The 24,904-nt window shown below is 49.8% G+C and overlaps 1 protein-coding gene across 1 annotated transcript; it reads left to right on the forward strand.

The window, feature by feature from the left end:
* The first annotated feature begins 1,616 nt into the window (after nt 1–1,616).
* LOC144103375 (uncharacterized) lies at nt 1,617–20,080 on the forward strand. Its single transcript, XM_077636112.1, has 3 exons — nt 1,617–2,237; nt 2,800–3,973; nt 19,794–20,080. The coding sequence occupies exons 1-3, from the start codon at nt 1,617–1,619 to the stop codon at nt 20,078–20,080; spliced, it is 2,082 nt and encodes a 693-aa protein (XP_077492238.1).
* Nucleotides 20,081–24,904: the final 4,824 nt, after the last annotated feature.

The following is a 24,904-nucleotide window of genomic DNA, read 5'->3' on the forward strand; positions in this document are numbered from 1 at the left end:
TATGCCGACATGACTTGGTACCCAGCAGAGTCTTATGTTCTGTCCTTGAGCTATGGCTGTTGTAATGTGTATGAGGTCGACAAGCAGCGAGGTTATTGCATTTCTAGAATGCAGTGCTGTGAGCACACTTAGCGAGTCTGTGTAAATAATACTGTTGGGGAGCTTCTCATTCACTATATTTTCTATGGCTACACAGATGGCGTAACATTCCGCAGTGAAGATGGAAGCGCACTGTGGAAGTCTTACTATTTTATTCCAATTTCCCTGTACAACTGCGCTTCCAACGTATGCATCTGTTTTTGAACCGTCGGTATAAAATTTTGCGAAAGTAGTGTACTTTTCCTCAAGTGTGAGGAATTCTTGTATTATATGTTGTTGCGGAATTTGTTTCTTACGGAACGTGTAAGAGTGAAATCACAGATTTCAGGAAAATTGTGCCATGGCAGCAGTGGACCTCGCCTTCGGGCAATGTTTGGAAATACGTCTAGTATGACAAGGCTCCGGCACACCTCTTCAAATCGTGAGAGGCCGAGTAGCTTGCGGCTTGCTGTTGAAGAGAGTTCCAGAAAGCCACTTTGTGGCGATAGGGTAACATAAATGTTCATGCAGTGAACGGATTTTTAGAATGTAGTAGCATGTGAGTATGGCTCTTAAACCTGCAAGCGATGGTTCATTGGTTTCTACATGGAGACTGTTTATGGGTGATGTCCTATATGCACCAGTGGAGAGACGCAAACCTAAATTATGTACTGGATCTAGCCGTTTGAGGTACGATGGTCTCGCTGACCCATACACTATGCATCCGTAATACGGGGTAGAGCGTACTACAGAGCGGTATATTTGTAAGGGACATGTCCTCTCGGCTCCGCAGTGTTTTCTCGACAGAAGTTATAGTATGTTCAGGGATCGAGAAGCCTTCTTTTTCAACGCATTTATGTGAGGCATGAAGGTGAGCTTTCTGTCGAATGTTATACCCAGAAATTTATGTTCTTTTTTCACGGCTGAGTCTATTTCGTTCAGGTGTAGGGTGGGATCTATCTGCATGCCTCGTCTGAGTGAGAAAAGAATGGCCACCGATTTCTGTGGAGAGAAACGGAAGCCATTTTGGTCTGCCCATATTGCCAGTTTATTGTTAGCTGTATCTGTCGTTCGCATGTCGATGCATTCGAGGATGTGTAGGCTATCTGGAGATCATATACATAGACAGAATGCATAACTGACCTTGGGATTATTTTCCTGATAGAATTCATTTTTACAGTTGTTGTGTCCCCTGTGCTGTGTCCCCTTCTTTCTTTCTGTTCTGTGTCACCAGTGTTCTTTTCTAACGGCCACTTGCCCCTCTTCGCGCGCCGTCGCAAGATGCCCCCCACGGCGGGCCCCCGCGCCCTCTTGTTCTGGGAAGCCACTCCCTCGTGTGGACGCCGCGCCGTCCCCTCTGTCCTTCGGGCGGCAGTTCGGCTTCCGCCTCGGTCGACGCTGGTCGCACCCTCTTTAGTAGTAAATAAACAATGTGAAATTATCGCGTGTCTTTTGCTGCATTGACAACAACTTCCGGACACGACAGTGGCGACGAGAAAGTGGATTCGACCCGCGCTACGCAACGCTATTGACAAGCCATGGCTACGCGAGGGTTTCCCAACCAAATACCAGAATTCAACGGCTCATCATGGTCATCGTGGGTTGGACGCCTCCAGTTCTACTTTGAAGCTAACATCACAGACCAAGCCTTGAAGAGGGCCAACCTGCTGACGCTGTGCGGGGAGCAGACCTCCGACACTGTCTGCGCCCTTATTCAGCCAAGCACACCAGCGGCAGTGTCTTACGACGACATCGTAGCAGCACTGCAAAAGCACTACAACCCAAGGCCATCCGAGGTCTACAGCCGGGCTCGCTTCCAACGAAGAGATCAACTGGAAGGAGAAAATGTGAGCGCCTACACAGCAGCGCTCAAGAAGCTGGCTGCCCACTGCAATTTTGGGACGCTGACCACAACAGCTACCGGGCAGGAAAGAGACGCAGCTTCTTCTGCTAACCCCACCATGCTTCCCTTGGACGTGATGTTACGTGACAGATTTGTGTGCGGACTGAGTGACGAGTCACTGCAGCAGCGCATGTTCGCCGAGAAGGATCTCACGTTCAACAAAGCTTACGACATCGCCGTACGAGCGGAGAGCGCCGGTCACCAGCAGAGAGAGATTCGACGGAACACCGAGCCGGTACACCAAACAAGCAACCAGGTACGCAAGCATTCTGTTGTTGCAAAATTGGTAAAGAAAGCACAACGCTGCTGGCGGTGTGACGACCAACACAACCCCCAGGAATGCCGATTCCAGTCAGCCACGTGTAATTTTTGCCACAAGCGAGGGCATATCGAGAGAGCTTGCATTAAGAAACGGAAGCTTGTCAAGATAAACTCGCCTTCCCAGCCTAATCACAGCGTATGTGACATGGACATGGTCGCCACGCCATCAACGGTCATTCGACGCCCTGAAAGACCTGCTTCGGAGATGTACAGTCCTCCGCCACTACGACGAAAGGAAGCCTCTGCTTTTGGCTTGTGACGCATCTCCGTACGGAGTCGGCGCAGTTCTGTCGCAGACTGACGACCAAGGAAGGGAAGCCCCTATCGCCTTCGCCTCACGTACGTTGTCGCAAGCAGAGCGCAACTACTCGCAACTTGACAAAGAAGGGCTAGCTGTCGTCTACGCGGCGACACACTTTCGCCAGTACATTGCCGGCCGAAAGGTGACGTTTATAACGGATCACCGACCGCTATTGGGCATTTTGGGACCAATAAAGCCTATGCCGTCGACGTTGTCTCCACGAATGACCCGTTGGTGCATCAAACTCTCAGCGTACGACTACGATCTGGTCTACCGCAGTGGGAATAAACATCAAAATGCCGATGCGCTGAGCCGCCTGCCACTAGACGCAACTGTTGACGAACCACCTCCACCTGGAGACGTTCTCATGTTCGAAGCGCTGCCAGATCCTCCGCTTACAGCAGCCACAGTTGCAGCATCTACGCAGAAGTGCGCAGCTCTCCGGCTGGTTTACACAGCTGTTCAGCAAGGCAACGTGCACAAACTCAAAGGGGACAACTTCGACGCTTACCGCAGGCGAGCTACAGAGTTGAGCACCCATCGCGGCTGCATCATTTTTGGGTCTCGAGTTGTGATTCCGAGAGAACTACGCGCACAAGCCATGTCTCTCATCCACGCTGGCCATAGGGGCATCGTTGCAATGAAAAAGTGTGCCAGAAGCTACATGTGGTGGCCTGGCATTGACCACGACATCCAAACAGTGGTCCGAGATTGCAAGCCTTGCCAGAGCAGCCGCAGCGCCCCGCCTAAAGCTCCTCTCCCAGAATGGCAAAAACCAGACACACCCTGGCACACCTTGCACATTGATTTTGCAGGACCAATTGAGGGCTGCATCTTCCTCGTGGTCGTAGATGCCTACACCAAGTGGCTTGAGATAAGAGAAATGAAACAGACGACTTCGGCAGCAGTCATTGACAACCTGCGATCACTGTTCGCAACGGTCGGCCTGCCTCGCAAGGGAGTGTCGGACAACGGAACACCGTTTGTGCCTGCGGAGATTCTCAAGTTTTATCGTGACAACGGGATCTCATCAGTCACATCAGCCCCCTACCACCCAGCAACAAACGGACAAGCCGAGCGCTACGTAGCCGGGCTAAAACGCGCCCTTGAAAGAGATAAAACAGGGTCGCTGCAGCGCCGCCTTGCGCGCTTTCTCTTCAAGCAGCACACGACGGTTCAGAGCACAACGAACCAGACCCCAGCTAAAATGATGTTTGAGCGCGAAATGCGAACCCAGCTCACAGCCATCCTCCCCGAGCCCAAAGCGGAGACGTTCCGGGAAGAAAAACCAATTCCGCGCTGCGGATTGCTTCATGAGGGGCAGCGCGTCCTCGCCCGGCAGTTTCTCAAAAAGCCACGCTGGGAGGAAGGTACGATTGTCAAACGCATAGGCCTGCGCTCTTGGCTCGTCAACATACATGGAACGGTAGCACGCCGACACCTCAACCAGCTGCGTGGATTTACGACGCCTGCTGACAGCGGTCCGGCATCCGAGAAAACACGAGCACCGTCTAACCACATAGCCTGGCACCTCTCCCCGGAGGAAAAGACCTCGCCCAGGGCAGACCTAGAAGACACAGCGACTAACAGCCAGCCTACAAGTGCTTCTCCCCCGAGCGCACAAAGCCAGCGCGCCTCCACGCGTCCGCGCAGACCCCCTGAACGCTACCAGGCAACTTTCTAAGGGGGAAGGAAGTGTTGTGTCCCCTGTGCTGTGTCCCCTTCTTTCTTTCTGTTCTGTGTCACCAGTGTTCTTTTCTAACGGCCACTTGCCCCTCTTCGCGCGCCGTCGCAAGATGCCCCCCCCCCCCCACGGCGGGCCCCCGCGCCCTCTTGTTCTGGGAAGCCACTCCCTCGTGTGGACGCCGCGCCGTCCCCTCTGTCCTTCGGGCGGCAGTTCGGCTTCCGCCTCGGTCGACGCTGGTCGCACCCTCTTTAGTAGTAAATAAACAATGTGAAATTATCGCGTGTCTTTTGCTGCATTGACAACAACTTCCGGACACGACAACAGTAAAGAGTGTTGTGCTCAAAATACATCCTTGAGGCACTCCGTTTTCTTGGATAAACTTCCTTGAAAGGGTTGAGCTTAGGCGGACATGAAATGTACGGTTAGACAAAAAGTCTTTAAGGCAGTTCAACATCCTGCTGCGGATTCCCAGTCCAGCCAGGTCCTGAATAATCCTAAACCTCCACGTTGTGTCATACGCCTTCTCTAAATCGAAAAAGACAGGGAGACAATGCTGTCTGTGTATAAAAGCCTCACGAACAGTGTTTTCAAGACGAACTAGGTGGTCGGTGGTGGAGCTAGCCTTTTTAGAACCGCATTGATGGGCATCCAGAAGCTCCCGGTCTTCTAACACGAATGATAGTCTGAGATTCAATACACTTTCAAAAGATTTCGCTAGACAGGTTGTCAGAGCTATGGGCCTATAGCTGCTAGGAAGGGTAGAGGGCTTTCCGGGTTTTAATAGAGGAACAATAACGGCCATCTTCCAGGCTTCGGGAAGTTTCCCCGATACCCAAACTTTGTTAAAAAAATTAAAAAGTGCCTCCACAGCGGGTTCAGAGAGATGATCCAGCATTTGATAATGTATTTTATCGGGGCCAGGTGCAGTTTGCTTACCAGCGGACAGTACTTTATTAATTGCTTGGATTGTAAGCAAGTTATTACAGGGTTCATTTGAACTGCCACTTGTCGGCAGTCTTTGTCTTTCAGCTGTGTTTTTGTATTTGAGGAATGATTCTCTGTAGTGAGATGAACTGGAAACTGCAGAAAAATATCCGCCCAAAATATCTGCCTGTTCTTCTAAATTTGTCTGTATGCCAGGGGTTGATAGAAACGGAAATGTGAATGGGGAGTAGCTGCCATTTATCTTCTTTACCATCTCTCACATTTGTTTTGACGTAATTGAGCTGTTTATTGAAGACACGTAACCTTGCCATGAAGTTTTTTCTGCATTATGGAGAATGTATCGAGCTTATGCTCTGAACTTTCTGAACCTAATAAAATTCTGCTGCGTTGGGTACCTACGGAAAATTCCCCAAGCTTTGTTTTGTTTCTTGTTTGCATCACGGCATTGTTGTGTTTACCAAATTTTGTGATTCTGCTTTACTACTCCAAATGACCGAGGAATTGCTAGGCGTGCAGCGGTTAAAATACAGTTTGTGATAACTTCATTCAGTTCATCTATGCTGAGATCATCTGAAACCATTTTATCTAAGCTGGCCCTTTCTCTAAAAAGTGCCCAGTCGGATAAATGTAACTTCCACCGTCGGGGTTTCGTTGGGGTGACTTGCGGTGGGGATGTTAGGCTTATTATTACAGGGAGGTAATTGCTGCCGTACGGGTTATCGATGACATCCCATTTAAAATCACAAAAGAGAGAGGGCGAACTAAAAAACAAATCTATGGAACTCATTTTTCCTGTGCTCGGAGAGCAGTATGTATCTTTGACGGTGTTTAGGAGGCAAACATTACTTAGAATAAAATCTTCTAAAATATGACCTCTTGCATCAGTGTGTGCACTTCCCCAAAAACCAGAGTGGGCATTAAAATCACCAACTAGCAGATATGGCTCTGGTAGCTGTTCCTAAAGGGATTCTAAATCATGAAGTGTTACTGTTAGGTGGGGCTCAAGATATATGGTACATATTGTGAGTGTTTCAAAAATGGATAGTGACTGCGATGGCTTCGTATTTGGTTTTGTTTGATCTCGCCGGTTGCTACACTATTCTGAACGACAATAGCAACACCTCCAGACTGCTTGCTTGCTCTCGGTCACACCGAAAGACATTGTACTTGTTTAAAATATTTTTTGTTTTGTACCTAAGTCCGTCTCCTGTAAGCATAAAGCCACCGGGGACATTGTGTTTAAAAGTTCTTTTATGTCATCGTAGTTATTGATTAGTCCTCGGCAGTTCCACTGTATAAGGAACGCCATGTTTGATGAGTGTAGTTAAACCTTCGGATACCGGTTTTTGGGGTGCCAATAATGGGGTCTTTTTTCTGTTTCGCACCAGGCAGCTGTGCCTCTGCTGCAGCAAAGGCGAGTTGTGTTCATCGCCTCACTAGAGGCTATGGACTTCCGCGGTGAACCCGCGGGTGAACGGTTTGTGGGCTTCTCCCGACTGGGGGAAGCCTTGCGGGCGGCCGACTGAGGGGCCGGCGGGCCCTTGTTCACAGATGGCAGGGCAGCCTTCGCTGCGTCTGCCGGCGGCGGGGGTGGCCCTGCCTCAGGCTATGCCTGGGCAGTGGTCGAAGCCTGGTGTGGTGTGCCGCCCCTGCGCACTGCATCGGCGAAATTTGTTTTTGATGTTAACTGGAAGGCTGAGGGGTCTTTTTTGTGCTTCTTGATAACTTATGTTTTCCTTTGTCTTTATGATTATTATTTCCTTCTCTCTCAGGTCGGGCACGACCTGGAGTACGCCGGGTGATCCCCTTCGCAGTTCGCGCACTGTGGTGAAGCATTGCAGTCCACGGATTCATGATTGTTTGACGAACATTTGGCACATGTTTGGCGGCCACGACTGCTCTGTGAGCCATGGCCAAATGTTTGACACTTGAAGCAGCGTCTGGAGTTTGGGATGTATAGTCTTACATTTATTTTAAGATATCCTACTTGGTTTCGGGAAGTTGGCTCGAGGCAAAGGTCAGGACTATGTCTTTTGTTGGTATTTCCTTGTCGTCTTTTCGTATTTTGATACGATGGACTTCAGTGACGTTCTGGTCTTTCAGACCCTCCAACATCCCTTCTTCAGAAAGCTTCAGGAAATCATGTTCAGATATTACTCCTTTGGCTGTGTTCAGTGATCGGTGGGTAGTTACTGTTACACGTATGTCTCCGAAGGACACTAAGGTTGGGAGTATTGAGTATTGTGCTTTGTCTCGGATTTGGAGGAGGAGGTCGCCACTGGCTAACTTCGTCACCTTGTAGCCAAGGCCCAGGGAGTCAGTAAGAGATTTGGAAACAATTAATGGAGAGATTTTTCTGGCTGGTTGCTCTGCATGTTCACTATTGTACAAAATGATATCTAGGGAAATGTTCTTTAGTTTTTGGAAACACTGGGCAGTTATGTCTTCGGTACGCACTCTTCTTAGAGCGCGATCATTTTGTGAGGGAGGTGGAGCCATAAAGTGTGTTTAATTTTCGGTCATGATGCCAGCCACCCACTATGGAGCCCAACTTGGGGACGGGACAGGAACTTTCAAGGAAGTCTTGCCCACGCCAGCTGTACACCCCAACTATAACCAAATATGACACAACCCATGGTAGCTGGTCACACAAGGTTAACCCTCGCCGCCAGGAAGAAGGAAAAAGTAATTAAGAGAGGAGAAGACAGGATAGTTGTGAGAAAGAAGATAGGAAAGTGAAAGATAGGAGGATAGGAAAAGGCGACTGCCGATTTCCCCCGGTCGGGTCAGGCCGGAGGTGCCGTCTACAGGGAGCTGGGGCCAAAGTGGTGTGTTGCCTCCGCCGAGGAGCCTTAAATGTCCAAACGCTCGGCATCGGCTCAACCACCAGGATCCACTTTTCCCCGGAAACGGCGATGCCACGCACGGCTAGGCGCGGGCGCTCGGGTCCGTGGTGATGCACGGTTCACCATCATCCCCTTGCGGGGATGTCCCTGCGGATGCTCGGGAACCCGTGGTGTCGCCACTCACCAACGCCTGCAAGCTGCAGACGCCCCCTGCGGGGATGACCTTGAATGTAGCTAGAGTTTTAACCATCAGCTTAACTGGTGGTAGTCAGGTTCGACACATGACGGCAGCTACAGTAGCAACACCAGCGGCTGTTACATCAACTATCGCGACTTTGATCTTGACCTTGACCTTTCACGGGAAAGCGTCTGCGCTCAACGCATGCGCAGTTCATGAAAGTGAGTTCGGCATAAAACGGAAACGCAACGGCACGTGTGTGCTGTGCAAAGTCAGTGCACCTAAGATCCCCAGGTGGTCGAAATTATTCCAGAGCCCTCCACTATGGCACCTCTTTCTTCTCTGTCCCGCCTTATCCCTTCCCTTGCGGCGCGGTTCAGGAGTCGCGCCAATATGTGAGACATACTGCGATGTTTCCTTTCCCCCACAGCCAATTCAATTCAAAACACTGGTGCACTTTGACGCGTTAAGCGGAACGCTAGATGTAATCGTTGCGACGCCTGCGGCGGAGAGCAACAGATGTGCGCTCCGTCACCGTGTTGCGCAGAGGTAGAAAAGAGGCATCCCAGGTGTTCTGCCTACTCCCTCCGTGACGTCACACGCCTTGACCGAACGCAGCGGGAAAGCGTCTGCTGGAATGGCATGCGCAGGGCATCAAAGTTGGTTCTGCATAAAACGCCGGTGCACTTGAATGCGTTCAGCCTAACACTAGGTGTGCTCGATGCGACGCCGGCCGTGGAGACCGCCAGTCGGTCGACCACAGTTATATCACCAGCCATTTTTTGTTGGCGTTACCGCACTTTACCCTAAGCAATAGCACAGCGCGTTGCTTTATGCCAGTGGGTGCGCCAATCACGCGCAAGGTACGCGTACTGCGTTGTCGGTTCTCCTTTTGATGGGGAGTTCAGCGCCGTAATATATTGTGACGTGACGGTCAGCCGAAGAATGAGGCGGGTTCAATGGTGGCAATGAGGTTATTTAATGGCCGCCGGCCTATCGCGAGCGCTCCGTCCCGCGCCGCTGCCAAATTCGTCTTCATCGTCACACTACCCGGGGCCACTTAGCAATCGTCCCGATCGGTGACAAAGAGGCGGGCGAAATAGTGATGAGCTTCAGGGGATGGTTCAACAGTAAGGAGAAAGTGGTGAGGTACTGGCCGCCACGATGAAGGAGATGGCTGAATGATTTGAGTAGATGAACATACTTGCCCAAGAACGTGTTCGGCTGAATGACTCCTGGCGCGCTTAGCTTCCGGGCGGCACGTCACCAGGAGCCGACGGCCGAGGCCCCAGGAAGCCCCAAACGGTATGGGCAGGAGAGCGGTGTCTCCACGTGTGGGCTGCGTCTCGGGTCTGTGGGGTCAGCAGGTCGAGTCTTTGCGTCAGGTTCAGTTCGTCGTGTCGAGTGGTCTGGGAGATGGATGGGGCGGGGGAACAACGGCGCGATCGGTTCGGGTCTGAAAGGCTGGTGCACGGCCAGACGACGCAGGCCAGAACTCACGGCCACGGCTGAGGTAGGACGGCGAAGCTCCAGGACCAGGATGGGGATGAACTCCGCACTTCAGACCAAAAGTTACGTGGCAGCCAGGCGAAGAATGAGGAGCAATGAACCATGGCAGTAAGGTGGCTAGAATGGCCACCCTAAGTGCAGTGAGTTGATGTTAATGGCCGCCGGCCTAGCGCGAGCACTCCGTCCCGCGCCACTGCCAGCATCGTCTTCTTCGTCAAACTACCCGAGGCCCTGCCGGGGGAGGGGGAAGAAAGCTGTGCTCAGCACCACCGACGCACTTCGTGCAATGCGAAGAGCACTTCGCGTCTACGGCAGTAACAATATCAACGAAGATGGAAGCTGCTGCAGAAAAAAGGTCGGACGATGTGACGTCGTGGGTTGTCCTAGCCAGAAATTGGCGTCCGTGCACGTCATGAGGATTTCACTGGATGAGGCGAGGGTGAGGGAGGATTAGAGTCCAACAGTTTGTGAGGGAGGGCAGAGGTGGTCAGGTGAGGAAGGAAAAGATGCAGGGCTTGATGGCGAGGGTGTCTGGCAAAGTGCGTGCCTAAGATTGCAAAACACTCGTGGACGCAGCGACAACGACTAGATCCAAAATTATGGATGGCACTCAAGACTATAGTTACGTGCTTTGCATGTGAAATCATCGTTATTTATCTTTATTTTCTTTTATTTTTGTCTTCCTTTCTGACCACGCGCCTACTCATTAGCATACAATCGTAAGGCAAGGCATATACTAGGCTCACCTTTTCTCACGAAAAAGCAGCGCAGTTATGTCGCCTATGGGTTGCGTGCTCGCCTCGCAATATGATAGTTGTGGGTTCAGTTCTCCGAACCTTGGTAAGTATTTTTTTCTTTGATACTGCGGTGACGTCATCTGGGATTTTTACACCATTTCTACGGGTTCCGTTGCCGCTGAACCATACAATGCTTTCGCGTTAAAACAACTGATACAGCTTTAGATATAGAATGAGTACAAATATACTACTTTGGTTTTCCGCTCCCGGTTAGATTTTCTAAATGGAGAAAGAAAATTCTGTCCCCCCTTTGCAACGCAACCTCCGGAGGTAACACCACTTTTCGGCACGAAGACACGAATTCACCGAGCGATGGCAGTACTTTTCCGAGCGCACTCCTGTTATTGATGAGACATTTCTTCATCGGATTCGCAGGCGCATTCCACGCGATACTCTGGGGAGGTGTCGTAGTCGTCCGACGGGTGCCGGGGTCGCGTTGCATCTTATTCCTCGTCGCCTTCCATGGGCTCCCCCGACGCCTTTGGGTCCAACTTGATCTACAATAGCGACGCCATGCGGTGTCGGCCGGGTATGGCCCAATGAATGCACAATGGAAGGTTGACCGACGTGAGCCATGGAGCTGCAGGCGGCTGCACAGGTATAGCAAAAGTGCGTGGCGAGTGTACCAGGAGGAAAAGTTACTCATATCCAGATAAGCGGGCCGGGCGAGCCAAGGTTTCGGTATGGGAACGCGGCGCCGCCAGGAAGGGGTGTGGCGCGAAGGCATCGAGGTAACTCTGTGGAGCAGCAGTGGGGGCAGGTGGAACAGGTCCCTCCAGAACAATGCGGCCTGCCTTAGGCAGCAGGCTAAGCTCGACACTCGCGCCCTAGCCACCAGTGATGGCGTCGATGGGCGGCAGTGCTGAATCGTCATCATTTTCCTTTTACAATGAAAATGTTTAAGCGGTATGCCGATAATTTTTGACATCTAAACAGCAAGCCGTTTTGTTCGCATATATCACTTCCCTCAGTCATTACAAAATTGATATGTGCAGATGAACGATCTAACATTATGCTATGAGGAAGCCTTTTATTTTTAACTTCCAGCCGTCCTTGCAGCGCTCAGATTTTAGAGCAGCGGATGAGATTTTGATGATCCAACAAATGACATAATATAAGACAACACAAGCTGCCTTTAAACAATTTCCAACTGGAAATAAAAAACACGGATGTGTCAAACACTGGAAACTGCAGATATGGTAAAGCACCTCGATCATCTGCTGTTATTTTTGCTACTACGCGTGAGCACTTTTGTTAGTAACTTGATACTGACAACGTTACGAATTATAAAAAGAGGGACGCGGCACTCGCGACCACAGTCGTGCACCTTCTTTCGGGCTTCGTGCGCCTGTGGTGATTGGCCATTAAGAGTGCAGGCTGTGATGGATGAGCAATCAAATATTCCTAGTCCGTTAGATCTTCGTACTCGAGTTCGTAAGCTCTCCGAGAATGGAAACAGTTCACCCGCTTCGCTCACGGTGTTCCCCTGCGATGCGGGCGATAGCCTCTTCTCTAAAAGGAGGTTATGGAAGAGCAGCGGATGAGTGTGCGAGTAAAGTACAGCTGGTCCCTGTGCCCTTACTCCACCGATCGCAGGTGAGCCGAGGTTTGACACTGCATTTGCGCTTTGAAATTCATTTTTCGTATAGGATGCGAACAGTGGTAGCGATAGACTGAAGCGAGCATCGATCAATGATTTGTGCTCTTTGGAACACGTCTACCTATAAATAGGCCCGCAGTACGAAGCGTTTTCAAGAAATTTGCTTCTCTAAGCAGGGACAGGAGTGTGTTAAGTTTGTCTTCTTTTCGTTCGAGAGGCCAATGCACTGTTAAGTATGATTGCATGCCTTGGCATTATACGACGAAGCTCTCGTGCCTTATCTCCCCTTTCAAATGGAACTATTGAATAAAAGAGCGCTTTTACTTCTGCGGCAGTTAACGTCGTTACGGAGACCCATCGACCTGCACTAATTGGGAGATGCGACATGAAACTAAATATTGCAACTAGCAACGCATGTAGTGAAGTGGCGCCCGTTTTGTTGCACAGACTGGCACAACTAGCGTCGCTGCACATGAAAGGGAATCGGCGAATCGTGTTCACTTGTTCGCATTCGCCGTCGGTGCGACGTTCAGTGGTCAGAAATGAAATTACGCGTCCGAGATATTTTATCGGTTTGTAAATATCAATGCATGTGTGTTTCTTATTCTGTCGTTTTATCTCCCGTATAATGTAACATAAGAGAAACGCGTTTTTGAGCGCTGATGACAGCTTCATATTGCTGCACCATAGATGTGGTTTCTGCTCCAACTGGCTGCTATGCTTTCCTTTTACAGCCAAGTAAAGGCTAATACATATATGTCAACCGTCTCGTGCAGTGTTTGTATGAAGGAATGGTTATTTCGCTCTTTTTCCTCTGTGCCGTCGATGAGGCTTTCTTGCTCCGTGTGTGAATTTTCCTCCTGTTTTCTTCCTCTCCCAGAGGCCATTTGAACACGCACGCACTTACCCACATTGGCAAGCGGCCTTTCCCGTGTGACTTATGTGGGAAGTGCTTCACACAGCGTAAGAATCTCGTCGTCCACTAGGTGGTCCACTCGGGGGAGAAACCATACGAGTGCGGCGGCTGCGGAGCTCGTTTCAACCAAGATTCCAACCGGAAGCGTCACTGCAAAGAGCAGCACTGTACTGGTGGCAGCGTTTCACCATTTCTTTCTCCTCGCTGCAGAAAGGGCTTTTCCCGGAAGGACAACCTTAAAGCACACCTTGAGATGCATCCGGAGGAGGGACCTCACACCATAATACATGCCGCTGCGGAACAAGTTCCCGAACTACAGCCAAGCAAAGAAGTATAAATGTTGAAAGTGCAGCCGCTGCTAGCATCTGCATAAGACACACCGTGATATGGGCTTATGTACCATCCAGAATCATTGACGCCATGCACATGTGCTTCCTCCACGGTTCCAATGAAAAATATGAACCCCAATGCAACCAACGACCAGCAACAAGGATAGAGCCGTCTGGAATCCACAAAAAAAAAAGGCAGCGGAGAAGCGCCTTGGTTTCAAAGCAGCATGCATGAAATAAATAAAAGCACAACAAACAACGTGAAGCCCTGCTATTTTCTACGCTGGTACAGGGAGGAATTATAGACGAGTATAAAGCATGTCGGAACCCTGCGGAGTTGGAGCACTCTGTGACCCTTATGTCTGACATATGTACAGGCGTGAGGAAAGGTGGCTACATCACAGAAATAGTGCCAGTATTCTGGAAGGCACATTCTAGCGCAGCGTGCATGTTTTCGAGGGAAACGCACAGTTTACCCTCCCTAATACGGTGGCATGTTCTTACGCGCAGTTCCCTCAGGTACGGCTTTTTAAAGAATTGAGTCACAAGGAAACGCCTCTCACGAGCGTGCTAACGCGCTCCAGGCGTTTTATCAGTATATATATTTAACTTCAAATTCTTAAGCTCCAGCCACCGTTGCACGCATATCTTTGTGACTACGCGCGACTAATCTGTGAAATGCAGGTGTGGCGTAAAGTGTTTGCGCTGTCTGCAACTTTCGAGATTGCTGAACGGCACCACTAAATTAGTTCGCAGGTGGAGGCCTAAATTTTGACAGGAGGCACCAGTCTGCAAGACAAACTGTCAAATTTAGCTTTCACTGAATAGCATTGTTACTTGGGAATAACTCCTGTCAAGTGAGGCCGTTAGTTGCTTTTGACAGAATGCTGAACCTACGCCCAAAGAGGTGCTACTTTAGCTAATTGCGTTACAGCATGACCAATCAAACAGGTCGCGCGTGCTATCTGGGGACATTGACAGCCTGCCGGTGCTGAAGTGAGGACCGGTCCCTGCTGCCTTATCTGTTAAAAATCTGTGTCTAACGGGAACGTGTTGGCGGCCAGGCTAGCACATTAAGGGTGGCTCACTGCTCTCACCTACACTTCTGAGACGCGCTGTCAGATAGAGCTGACAAATAGATGTGGGTGGATTTCTATGGTCTCCACGCTTTTGCAGACTCATGCACGTGAGATGTGATGAACGCATGTCTGATAAAATATGTCCCGCAAGACGGTTTTTCTTTATTGATATTTGCATATTTCATAACAGGTGCAGAGAACGAGCGTTAATTTTTCGGCGGCCTTTTTAGGTAATTGTGGTTTCAAAGGAAGGTATCACTGCAGCACAAAAACTCGGAAAAATTTGTGTTACACCCTTTTACTGCATTCTTCTGGGGGCTAGTGGATGTACATAGATAAATACATTATAATTCAGGGTTGAGTCTCAACGTTTTTACGTGCTGACACGCTCAACCATAAGCTCAAGTGATAATCTTAGGCGTTGTTGTTGTTGTTGCCTCAAAAGCGATGGCACACGTCCACAGAGGGGGATTGGCCAGAGCCGCTGTTCAAGCTTTTACTTGTCTTCTTCATCTTCTGACTGAGATCGCATTCTCTGACGCCGATCTAGCCCATTACCATACCTCCCCGCCGAAAAAGGAGCTATCTGACGACTTCCGGTGCGGAAAGAACGTGCGGGTCAGGGTACAATTTGAGGCGCTCAACATGGACAGGTTTGTGGCCGGGGGGATGAGGTTCCCAAGAAGACACGATGGGCTCGACAATGTAATTCATTGGGGTGGTTTGTTGAATAACACGGTAAAGACCGTTGTAGCGGGAAAGCAGCTTCGTTGATATACCAGGAGTGATAGGGGGGAAGACAAAGGTAGTTGTCATGTGGAGAAGAGGGGGAGAGTCGTTGGGTTTTCTGATGCTTGTCCTCCTCGGGGTTCAGTTTCGAGGTTTCCAGCTGAAACGCTCGCCTGCGATCCCTCAGTGATCCGTCTGAGGCATTCCTCCTCTTGTAATTGTCTCCGTCGGCTTCAAAGTGGGATCGCGTTCTTTGCCGGTCCAGTACATTACAGAATAATTTCACACACAAATACGGGCTTGCATAAGCAACTGCTCAGACAACTGTACTTTCATAAGCTTTGTTCCTGCCTACTCGACTGGTTTGAAATTCATGGTATGACGTCTGAGCGCTAGATCCCAGAGCTCGCAAGGCGCTTGCAGTCCGAAGAGGAACGACTTTTCCTGTTGCTTGCAAATTGTTATGTTCGCAGTTCTCTCGCACTTTTCATATTATAAAATTAATTCTTGATGGTGCTTTCGTTTCTCGTCACAGAAAGCGCTACGTTCGCCTTTGTAACAGTGTTACTCTGTTCGAAAATTGATATTTGACACTGTTACTGTCCATGGATACATTCTTTGATGTTATATGTTCTCTTGCTGTCTTGTTAAGGAAGTGATGTTCTCGTTGCTTTTGGGCTTAAATAGAAGAGTACTGCAGGAGTCTGACCACATTGTAGTAGTTCTATCTCAGGTGCGACAGATTACGGTCAAATAAATCGATGGAGGTTATCACAAGAGACAGTATGAATTTTTAGTTGTTTGGGCTTGTCCAGTACAAATCCTGTCAGTACTGCTTATTTTCTATGATCATAATGTCAAGCCTTTTGTTCAAATTTTTTATTCTTAAGGTGTAAATTTTTTATTAAGGTGTTTTCGGTCTGCCTGCGCAAATATAGCTAATAGGTGTACTTCGCTGTCAAATTTCACAGTGATGCATGCCGCAGGCCTTTGTGTTGATTGACCTTGTTTTAAATGTAGCTTTTTCTTTGGGGCAGTGAACACTTACCTGAGTTTCTTCGGTGTTCGAGCTTCTGACAAAGGCAGTAACAAGGATAAGGCTTTGATTATCAATAAATAACAAAGCGGAGCTGAGTGTAGTAGGTAAAGTAAAAATTTTATTTTTAATTTTCTTATTAACTTGGTAGCAGGGAAATCGTTGCAAACTTTTTTGGTTTATGGTTTAAGGGGATTTAACGTCCCAAGCAACTCAGGCTATGATGTACGCCGTGGTGAAGTGGTCCGGAAATGTCAACCATCTGGGGTTCTTTAACGTGCACTTACATGGCACAGCACAGGAGCCTCCAGAATTACGCCTTCATCGAACTTCGACCGCCCCGGCGGGGATTGAACCCGCGGCTTTCGGCTCACTAGCCGAGCGCCATAACCATAAAATAATAGAGTTCTACGGGAGTCATTCAGCGCATTGTTGTGGTTGCTATCACGGACGCTGCAGATTCCCGTCAAATAAATTGACGGAGGGCAATGCCTGCGGTTCAAGTTGACAACTCTTCAGTTCGCTATTGCAAGTGGCAGTATGAATTTTGAGTTTTTGGGCTCCTTGTTCAATAAAATTCCTGTCAGTACTGCTTCTTGTCTCTGATGGGAATGTGAAAACTTGTGTTCAATTTTTTCATTCTTAAGGTGTTCTCGGTCTTCCTGCGCAAATATAGCTAATGTGTGCACTTCGCTGTGATGCACGCCGTATGCTTTTGTGTTGTTTGACCTTATTTTTAATACTGCTTTTTCTTTTTGGCCGTGTACACTTACTGGAGTTTGGTCGGTGTTCGAGCTTCTGATTAAGACTGTAGCAAGCATAAAGCTTTGATTCTCAAAAATACAAAAGCGGATGTCAGTATCGTAGCCAAATTAATCATTTTATTTTCAATTCCTTATTAAAGCTAGCAGCAGCAAAAACACGCCCGACACGATGCCCGACACGATGGCCCATCGCCGAAAAACTATCGCTGGACCTCTGAGTATAACGGCAGTTAAACTCTGCATAACCTTTTCAGGTTTTCTTGCCGCATTCGCGGTTGGATTTGGAACAGAACTGTCTTCACCCTTTTTTTGCCGGCATTTTTCTCTTCCCCGCATCTGTGCATCTTAACTGGAGCGCGTTGGTTTGTGGCCTCATGCAGCTGTGCTCACAGATGGCTTTCGCTCTCAGAGCCTTCGATGTTTCGTGAGGGCACCTTCCTTAGGCGAAGTTTTTCACGTCTGGCCATTGAGAAGTTCCACATGTTGGGGGTTTCGCCGAATGCATTTGTTGTTTATTTTGTCTTGTTTTGTTTTTTGTTGTTTTTGCTCTTTTTGATCATTCCCCCCCCCCCCCCCATGCAGTGATGTTCTTTGCCGCACTACCCGTTTCGCGCCTCGCTCTACGAAACAAAATGCAAAGTATAAAGTCAGCCCCCGTCTACGTTTCCGCATGTCCTATCTCCTCCACACTGTATCTCTTTGGGAGCTCTAGCTCGAGTGACCGCGCACAGTTCCTGTAGATCGCCTTTCTTTACTACGTGGACACGGCGGCGGGAGAAACGCGAGCCGGATACTTTGCTTTGGAACAGGTCAGTGCCTGCGACCCGTGTGAGGTAAGCAACGGATGTGGCCGGAAAACGAGCCTCCAGACGGCGCCTGATGCGTTGAGTGCGGTAACGGTGGCCGCGAAGATGGTCGAACCAAGCTCACTGCATTCGCGACACCACACAAGCCCGACAGCAAGCATCTGCTGCCCGGCGTCGCATGTTGCGACCGAACGTAGCCACTCCGAAGATAAATTCACCCCGCTCTGTCGAACTCGGTTTATCTCCGTATGGTTAGATCTCTTTACCTCTTTACCTCTCTTGTTGTACTTTAGTACTGCTTCGTTCAACCGGGGAACATTGTGTACGTTTATGCATTTTTTATCAATACGCCATCATTATCCGTCTCTAAACTCCACAATACTGAATCTTTTGTCTCATCTATGCAATGTTGTAATAATAAAGCTGTAAGTTGGGCTAGTTGGTGCGGGCCCATGGCGAACAAAACTTTCCTGCGCTCAAAGGACAAAGACAAACACGCAAAAGGCACGGTATGGACGCACTCTCAGGTGATTTTGTTCGGACATATGTGACGAATATATACAAGAGGCCAAAGAAGTCCACATAAAAACATAGCGGCTTCGACAACAGCAATCAAAACGGTGACGCTGCCGTAACAATTCACGTGTGGTCCAGGTAGGAAAATAGACAGTCTTCAAGTGAAATACAAGCCACCTCATGCACATATCAGCTCTTTCATTGACAAAATAAGCCTCCTTGATTTCTCGTGTTAGGCGAACCTTATGGCCAAAAAGTATGTCATTGCATAAAACCGATGGATGGCACCGGCACCCTTGTTTTTTGTGCTTGTTTTTCCGTTCTTTGCACTCCCTCAAATGCGCCACAACATGTGAATAGGGCCCGTCAGATAAGTCTAAGTCCCCTAAATGATCCTTCACACAAACATTGATACAATGGTCCAACAACATTAACCTTCCCACATATTTAGAGGGAGGGAGGGTATGTGGTTATTTTGGCTTTTCGTGTACTGTATCCCTCGTGCATCATCATGAGCCTGACTACACCCACAGCAGCGCAAAGGCTTCTCCCATGTCTCTCCAATTAACCGTGTCCTACTGCCATCTGATCCCCGCAAACTTCATAATCGCCCACATTTCAGCCGTTCCCTGCTGCGCTTGGCTTCTCTTGGAATCCACTGCGTTACCACTAAGTACCAGCGATTATCATGCCTTCGCATTATACACCCTGCCCAAGACCATTTATTCCTCTTGATTTTCTACTAGGAGGTTGTAGCGCCCCTAGAGCCGCGCTCGGCTCGCAGGCTATGGAACGCAGCGCCGGACCACAAAGAGGAAGTTGGACAATTAAGGCCGCCGCAGCGCGAGCAGCGCAAATGAACAGTTCGAAACTCAACGGTATCGGAGCTGGTTGTTCCTCGCCTTAGCACCAACAGATTGGCGACCCGGCTTCGAACACGCAACCCCATCTTCTTCCATGGATTCCGCTGGCTCTTCCGCCCTGCCTGCCGGCGGCGGCAGACCTCCGAACGCTCAGCCTCTTGGTGTTTCGGTGGTCGCGATCCAGCCAGTCAGCGTTCCGCCTTATTGGCCCAATAGGCCCCGTGCTTGGCTCCTGCAGGTTGAGACGCATTTCCAGCTGCGACGTATCACCAGCCAGGAGACCAAGTTCCTCCACCTCGTGTCGCCCTTGCCTCGTGACGTCGCTGAGGACTTAGTGGACGTCATCAGCGCGCCGGACTCTACTCGACGCTTCGACACGTTGAAGGCAGCTATCATCGACCGCAAGTCAGCGTCCGAGCGGAGCAAACTCCAGCAGCTCCGCAGCGCTACAGAGCTTGGTGACAGCCGCCCTTCGCATCTCTTCCGTCGCATGCACCAGCTTCTGGGAAACTCCGCTGCTCAGCACGACCCACTTCTGCGTGAGTTGTTGCATCTGTGTCTTTCCCAACACATGGTCCCCATCCTCGCAGTTGCGGGTGGTGCTTCATTAAACAAGCTCGCTGAACTCGCTGACCGTGTTGCGGACTACTCACGGCTCCTCAACGTCAACTCTGTGGCCAGTCCGCCTCCAACTACTGCCCCAGACTCGCAGCTTGCCAGCATCGAATGTCGGCTTGATGATTTTGCCAGGCGGCTCGATGTCCTAGCGCGTTTGCCGCGCCGTTCCCCACCGAGGTTCAGGCCCCACCGCCGCTCCCCGGAATCCCAACCATCCGACGTGCAGCCAGCCATCATGTCCTCGGCTGTCTGCTGGTAGCACCGTATTTTCGGCAGTTCTGCCCGCGAATGCACACACCCGTGCTCCTTGTCGGGAAACGCTGCGACCAGCCACTGACGACAATGCCGGCCGCCTCTTTTACGTCTCGGACAAGATTACTGGCACTCGTTTCCTGGTCGACAGGTGAGCACAATTCAGCGTCATAGCGGCCTCTTGGGCAGATCGCCGTCGCAACGAACAGACCTCCCCGCTCCAAGCGATCAACAACTCGGCCATTCGCACGTACGGCCCACGGTCCCTGACGCTTAACCTCGAATTGCGCCGCATGTCTCGCTGGATCTTCATTATTGCTGACGTCTCGCAAGCTGTTCTCGGCGAGGACTTCCTCAGTCTCTTCAAGCTATCCTTCGACATGCATGCTCATCGCCTCATACAGCTCAGCACGCACCTCTTCGTCAATAGCGTACTCTCCACCACTGCGGCGATGCAGCTTCGCGCTCTCGTCCCTGTTTCGCGTATGCGACAGTTATGGCTGATTTTCCCAATCTCATAAAGCCGCATACCAGACAGTCACCGGTGAAGCACTCGATCACTCAGCGCATCGCGACTTCGGGACCTCCGGTGTTTGCTCGCCCTCGCCGTTTGTCTGGAGAATGCCTCGCTATCGCTCGCCGTGAGTTCCAACAAATGCTGGAACTCAGAATAGTACGCCCTTCCTCCAGCAACTGGCATCGCCACTTCAAGTGGTGCCAAAGGAAGATATGGGCGACTGGAGACCATGTGGAGATTACCGCGCCCTCAAAGCTCACAATTCACCAGACCGATATCCACTTCCTCACATACAGGACTTCGCATCAAATCTGGCTGGGTGCACGATGTTCTCAAAAATTGACTTAGTGAAGGCTTATCATCAAATTCCTGTGGAGCCGGCTGATATTCCGAAGACGACCCTTAAGGTGGGTTCAGACGAACGGACCGGATCGCGGATGGTCAGTGCGGTTATCGCGAAACATGACCAAGCATCCGCCAGTCGGTCCGGACGTCGAGCATTCGCACGAATGCAGCGGACAATCCGCGCGTCCGCTCTCCCGCAGCATGCTTGCGCGGCTCCGAAAACTCTGCGACCGAGAGTTTCAACATGGACGCCGAGCGAAAACGTCGTCTCGCTGCGCTGGTTGCAGCCACTGAAGTGTCTGAGGACGACAAGGAAGCCTTTGCGGCTAGAAAGCGGGTATGTTGGACAAGGCCGTGGTTGGAAAATAGCACGAGTAAAAACGCCACTTGCCAGCGCAAACTACGTCGGTGGCCCGGCCGCTGTTCGTCGCTCTCCATTTTTTACGTTCACTTCGATACGTCCGGCGCTTATTTCCAAACAGCGCCTCCAAGAATCCTGCGTAGGGAATCGTAACAAAGTATAATGCATCGCAAGCGCAAGTTCGAGAGCCCACTTTGCTACAAAGATTCAGTAAAATTTAAAAAAAAAACATTACGTACCGCTCGTGTACATGCGCACACGCTCAGACGCACAGTAACGACGCAGTGCAGCAAATGTGGAGTGAACAACGCAGGGGAAGAAACACGCAACGGAGGGAACACAATGTTGCATCGAGCTGCAAATACGGCGAAAAGCGCGCCGAAACGAAAGGCGCCAGCACCGAGCAGAGCCGACGTCATTTCGTATGCCTAGCCAGACGAGCGCTCGAGCCAACGTTGACTGAACTAGAAGCAAAAAAGAGCAAAACAATCCCGGTCCGCCGCCAAGCCCATACAAAAATGTCCTATGGCCGGCTATAGAATTTTGGCCCAAATAGCTATAGACCTTTCCTATTTCTGTCTATGGACCTCCTTCACCCCGCGACGTCACGAAGATGCGGTGGCGCTGATGTTAGCAGCGACTTTCGCATGGTAGGCAAAACAGGTTCCGCTTGCCCGTGCCTACCGCAGCTGCCGCAGCTACCGGCGGCTGCTTCAAGCCTGTGCACTGCAGAAGCAGCATGTATTGACCAGCTGCGTCACTGCTGGATCCGCGTAGTAGCATAAAAAATATTAAATTGGCCTCGATAGGTTTCTCGCGCATAAATTCCGCATTCGGAAACTGGCTAACAGGCATTGGGCCACGGTTGTAAAGCGCGAAGTCTGGGAGTCGATAGGCACTGCCACTCAATGCACTTAATAGCATGCAAGTTACTGCTTTCATTCACCTGAACTTCAGGATAGTAGGCTGATAATTGATCAAGGAAAAAAAAGACATATGTAGCTGCACACGTACTTATCACCTTGAGCCGGAGTGCACGGGGCGCCGACAGGTTCACTCGCCCCCAAGGAATGCGTTTTTTTTGTTAATAGCACACCATGTTTTAATGGTGCGTTTTATGACATTTAATATTTACTTGAAACTGTTTCTTGATATGACGACGTAATTATTTCATTCGAGTAGAAAGAAGTCTGGTAAGTTGTGTCAATCTTGCGCGGTCGCGTTGGTGTGCTTAGAATAGCGTACCTTAAGTGCGCTAAACGCCATATGCTTTTTCATTGCATCATTAATGTGTCATGTTTCATGAGGTAGTGCATGATAGCGAAGCTTGTTTGGAAAGAAGCAGCGGCAGGCGTGCTACTAACAGACATGTGACGAGATTGAGAGGGGACGCGGCAATAAAAAGTGTTTTCGTTATTCATGCATGCGATATGTAACTAAACTTGGTGCAAATATGAAATTCCTACGCTAGTTTCAGTAATTCCATTTATTTATAGCTATACGTGGTGCAGTTCTGGGTAATTATATTTAACACCGTCGTCAAGTCCCCCCAAGGTCTCAAATAATTGAGTAGATAGTGCGCAGTTTTTTTTATGCCAGCATGTACATAAAGCCCTGTTCTGTACGATGACGCGATTAGTTCTTTTAATATATGATCAGTACTTATGCATGCATAGTTACATGAAAACGTTTCTTACAAGAAATAACTAACACAGTACTGCACGTGTAGGGAAAAAAATCGAGAGATTTATTACGCTCCTCAACGTCTCAGGAATAGTTTGCGACAAATGGAATCATTTGATTTTCATGCCAATTACGAAGGTGAGTGATCCAGTCGCAGAAAATGTGAGAGGTCACAAAACGAACCTTAAAGTTTATTCCCTCGTTTATGGCATCTTCGCTTTCGCTTTGGTCAAAGAAATGCGGCACTGAAATCAAAGAAATTACCTCACAATTTTTGACGACCACACTTCTAAAAAGCGTAATTTATAAATTTATACTCAATATTTTGCTATAATTTTTCGTCACGAAACTAGACTTCAGGGCTAGGAAAGAAAATAATTCTAGAAATCAAAAATTTTCACCAAATCGACCAGCTTAACAAGACGACAAGTCGGCCTGGCTGGTGTGTGGTCATGCGGCTAAAAACAGCGCTAAGCGAGACAGGAGATCAGGGACACGACTCTGTCCCCACTTTTCGCACAGCGCGTCACGTCCGTATGTCAGCAGACGATGAGCGCATGTCTGCTCCGACGAAACAAGGCCAGCACTTCCCCTCACTATTGTCCCGAAGTAAAATCATTCCGGCTAGTGCAGAGTGTCAAAACTTGTTTTATTCAATGCCTAGCGCATAAATAAACGGTAGGAACGCTTTCTACATGTTTACTACTAACCATATATACAATACAGTGGCAAACTATTTCTCTTTATAGGCCGCACGTGGCCAATGCGAGCTCGTGTACTTCGAAAAAATACTAAGTTGGAAGCATCAACCATTGCTATGATTCGCAGAAACTGGAAACGCGCCTACAAGCCTTGAAAACCCGCGCTCAACACCTATCCGCGACGCCACTCCCAGACCTTTTGCCTTCCACGAGCTCGCTAGCGACTGCAGCGCCACCTCGTTTGTTTACAAACATGCAGGAGGTCTATAGCTGTATATACAGGCTGATATATTTTTCTATAGAGAGCTTAAGGCAGTTGTATGGTTCCAAAGCTATAGCTTTAGTGGCATAGATTTTTCAATGGCTGTCAATAAGCACCTCTGTGGGTGCCTACAGACGTTCATAAAAGGCCATAGGCCGACATAGCTTTTTCCACAGGCGACTATAGGACGTTTTTGTATGGGAGCCCGCGGACTGACAAAGGCGCTCGCCCTTTTCACTCGGTCCGCGGTCCGGGCACGGAAAAGTCCGCGCTGCCCGCTCAAGGTCGCTCAGAGCAGTGACGTTCACGTCACGTGGCACACGGACGCGCCGTACCATCCGCGATCCTGTCCGCTCGTCTTAACTCACCTTTACCACACCGTCCGGCCTCTTTGAGTATGTGCGGATGCCTTTTGGCTTGCGCAACGCCGCCCAGACTTTTCAGGGAGCTATCAATGAGGTAACGCGAGGCCTCGACTTCGTGTTCGCTTACATCGATGATCTCCTCGTAGCAAGTTCATCCGGTACTGAGCATGAAGCCCATCTGCGCGGCCTCTTCCACCGACTGGATGAGTATTGGCTCGTCATCAACCCGAACAAGTGCCTCTTTGGCGTAGCTACAATAGAGTTCCTCGGCCGCCTTGTCACTCCACAGGGCATTCGGCCTCTCGAAAGCAGTCAAAGCCATTCAAGATTTTCCCGCCCCCACGTCACTCAAAAAGCACAGAGAATTCTTGGGCCTCCTAAACTTTCATCGCCGCTTTCTCCCGAAGTGCGCCGCTTTTCTGAAGCCTCTGACTGATTTTTTGGCTACGCTGCGCCATTTGAGTGGACTTAGCACGCTGCTGCTGCATTTGCTGCTGCCAAGAACGTGCTCATACATCCAGTACCTGATGCTCTACCGCGCCTCGTCACCGACGCCTCGAGCACTGCCGTCGGCGCAGTTCTCGAGCAGCACGTCTC

Source organism: Amblyomma americanum, chromosome 9, assembly GCF_052857255.1.
Source record: "Amblyomma americanum isolate KBUSLIRL-KWMA chromosome 9, ASM5285725v1, whole genome shotgun sequence".
NCBI lineage: Eukaryota > Metazoa > Arthropoda > Arachnida > Ixodida > Ixodidae > Amblyomma > Amblyomma americanum.

Coding starts and splice junctions, on each gene's coding strand:
- LOC144103375 (XM_077636112.1), top strand. CDS start 1,617: ATGGCTACGCGAGGGTTTCCCAACCAAATACCAGAATTCAACGGCTCA. Junction 2,238..2,799: donor TACACCAAACAAGCAACCAG/GTACGCAAGCAT, acceptor GGACCAATAAAG/CCTATGCCGTCGACGTTGTC. Junction 3,974..19,793: donor AAAGCCACGCTGGGAGGAAG/GTACGATTGTCA, acceptor CCATCCTCGCAG/TTGCGGGTGGTGCTTCATTA.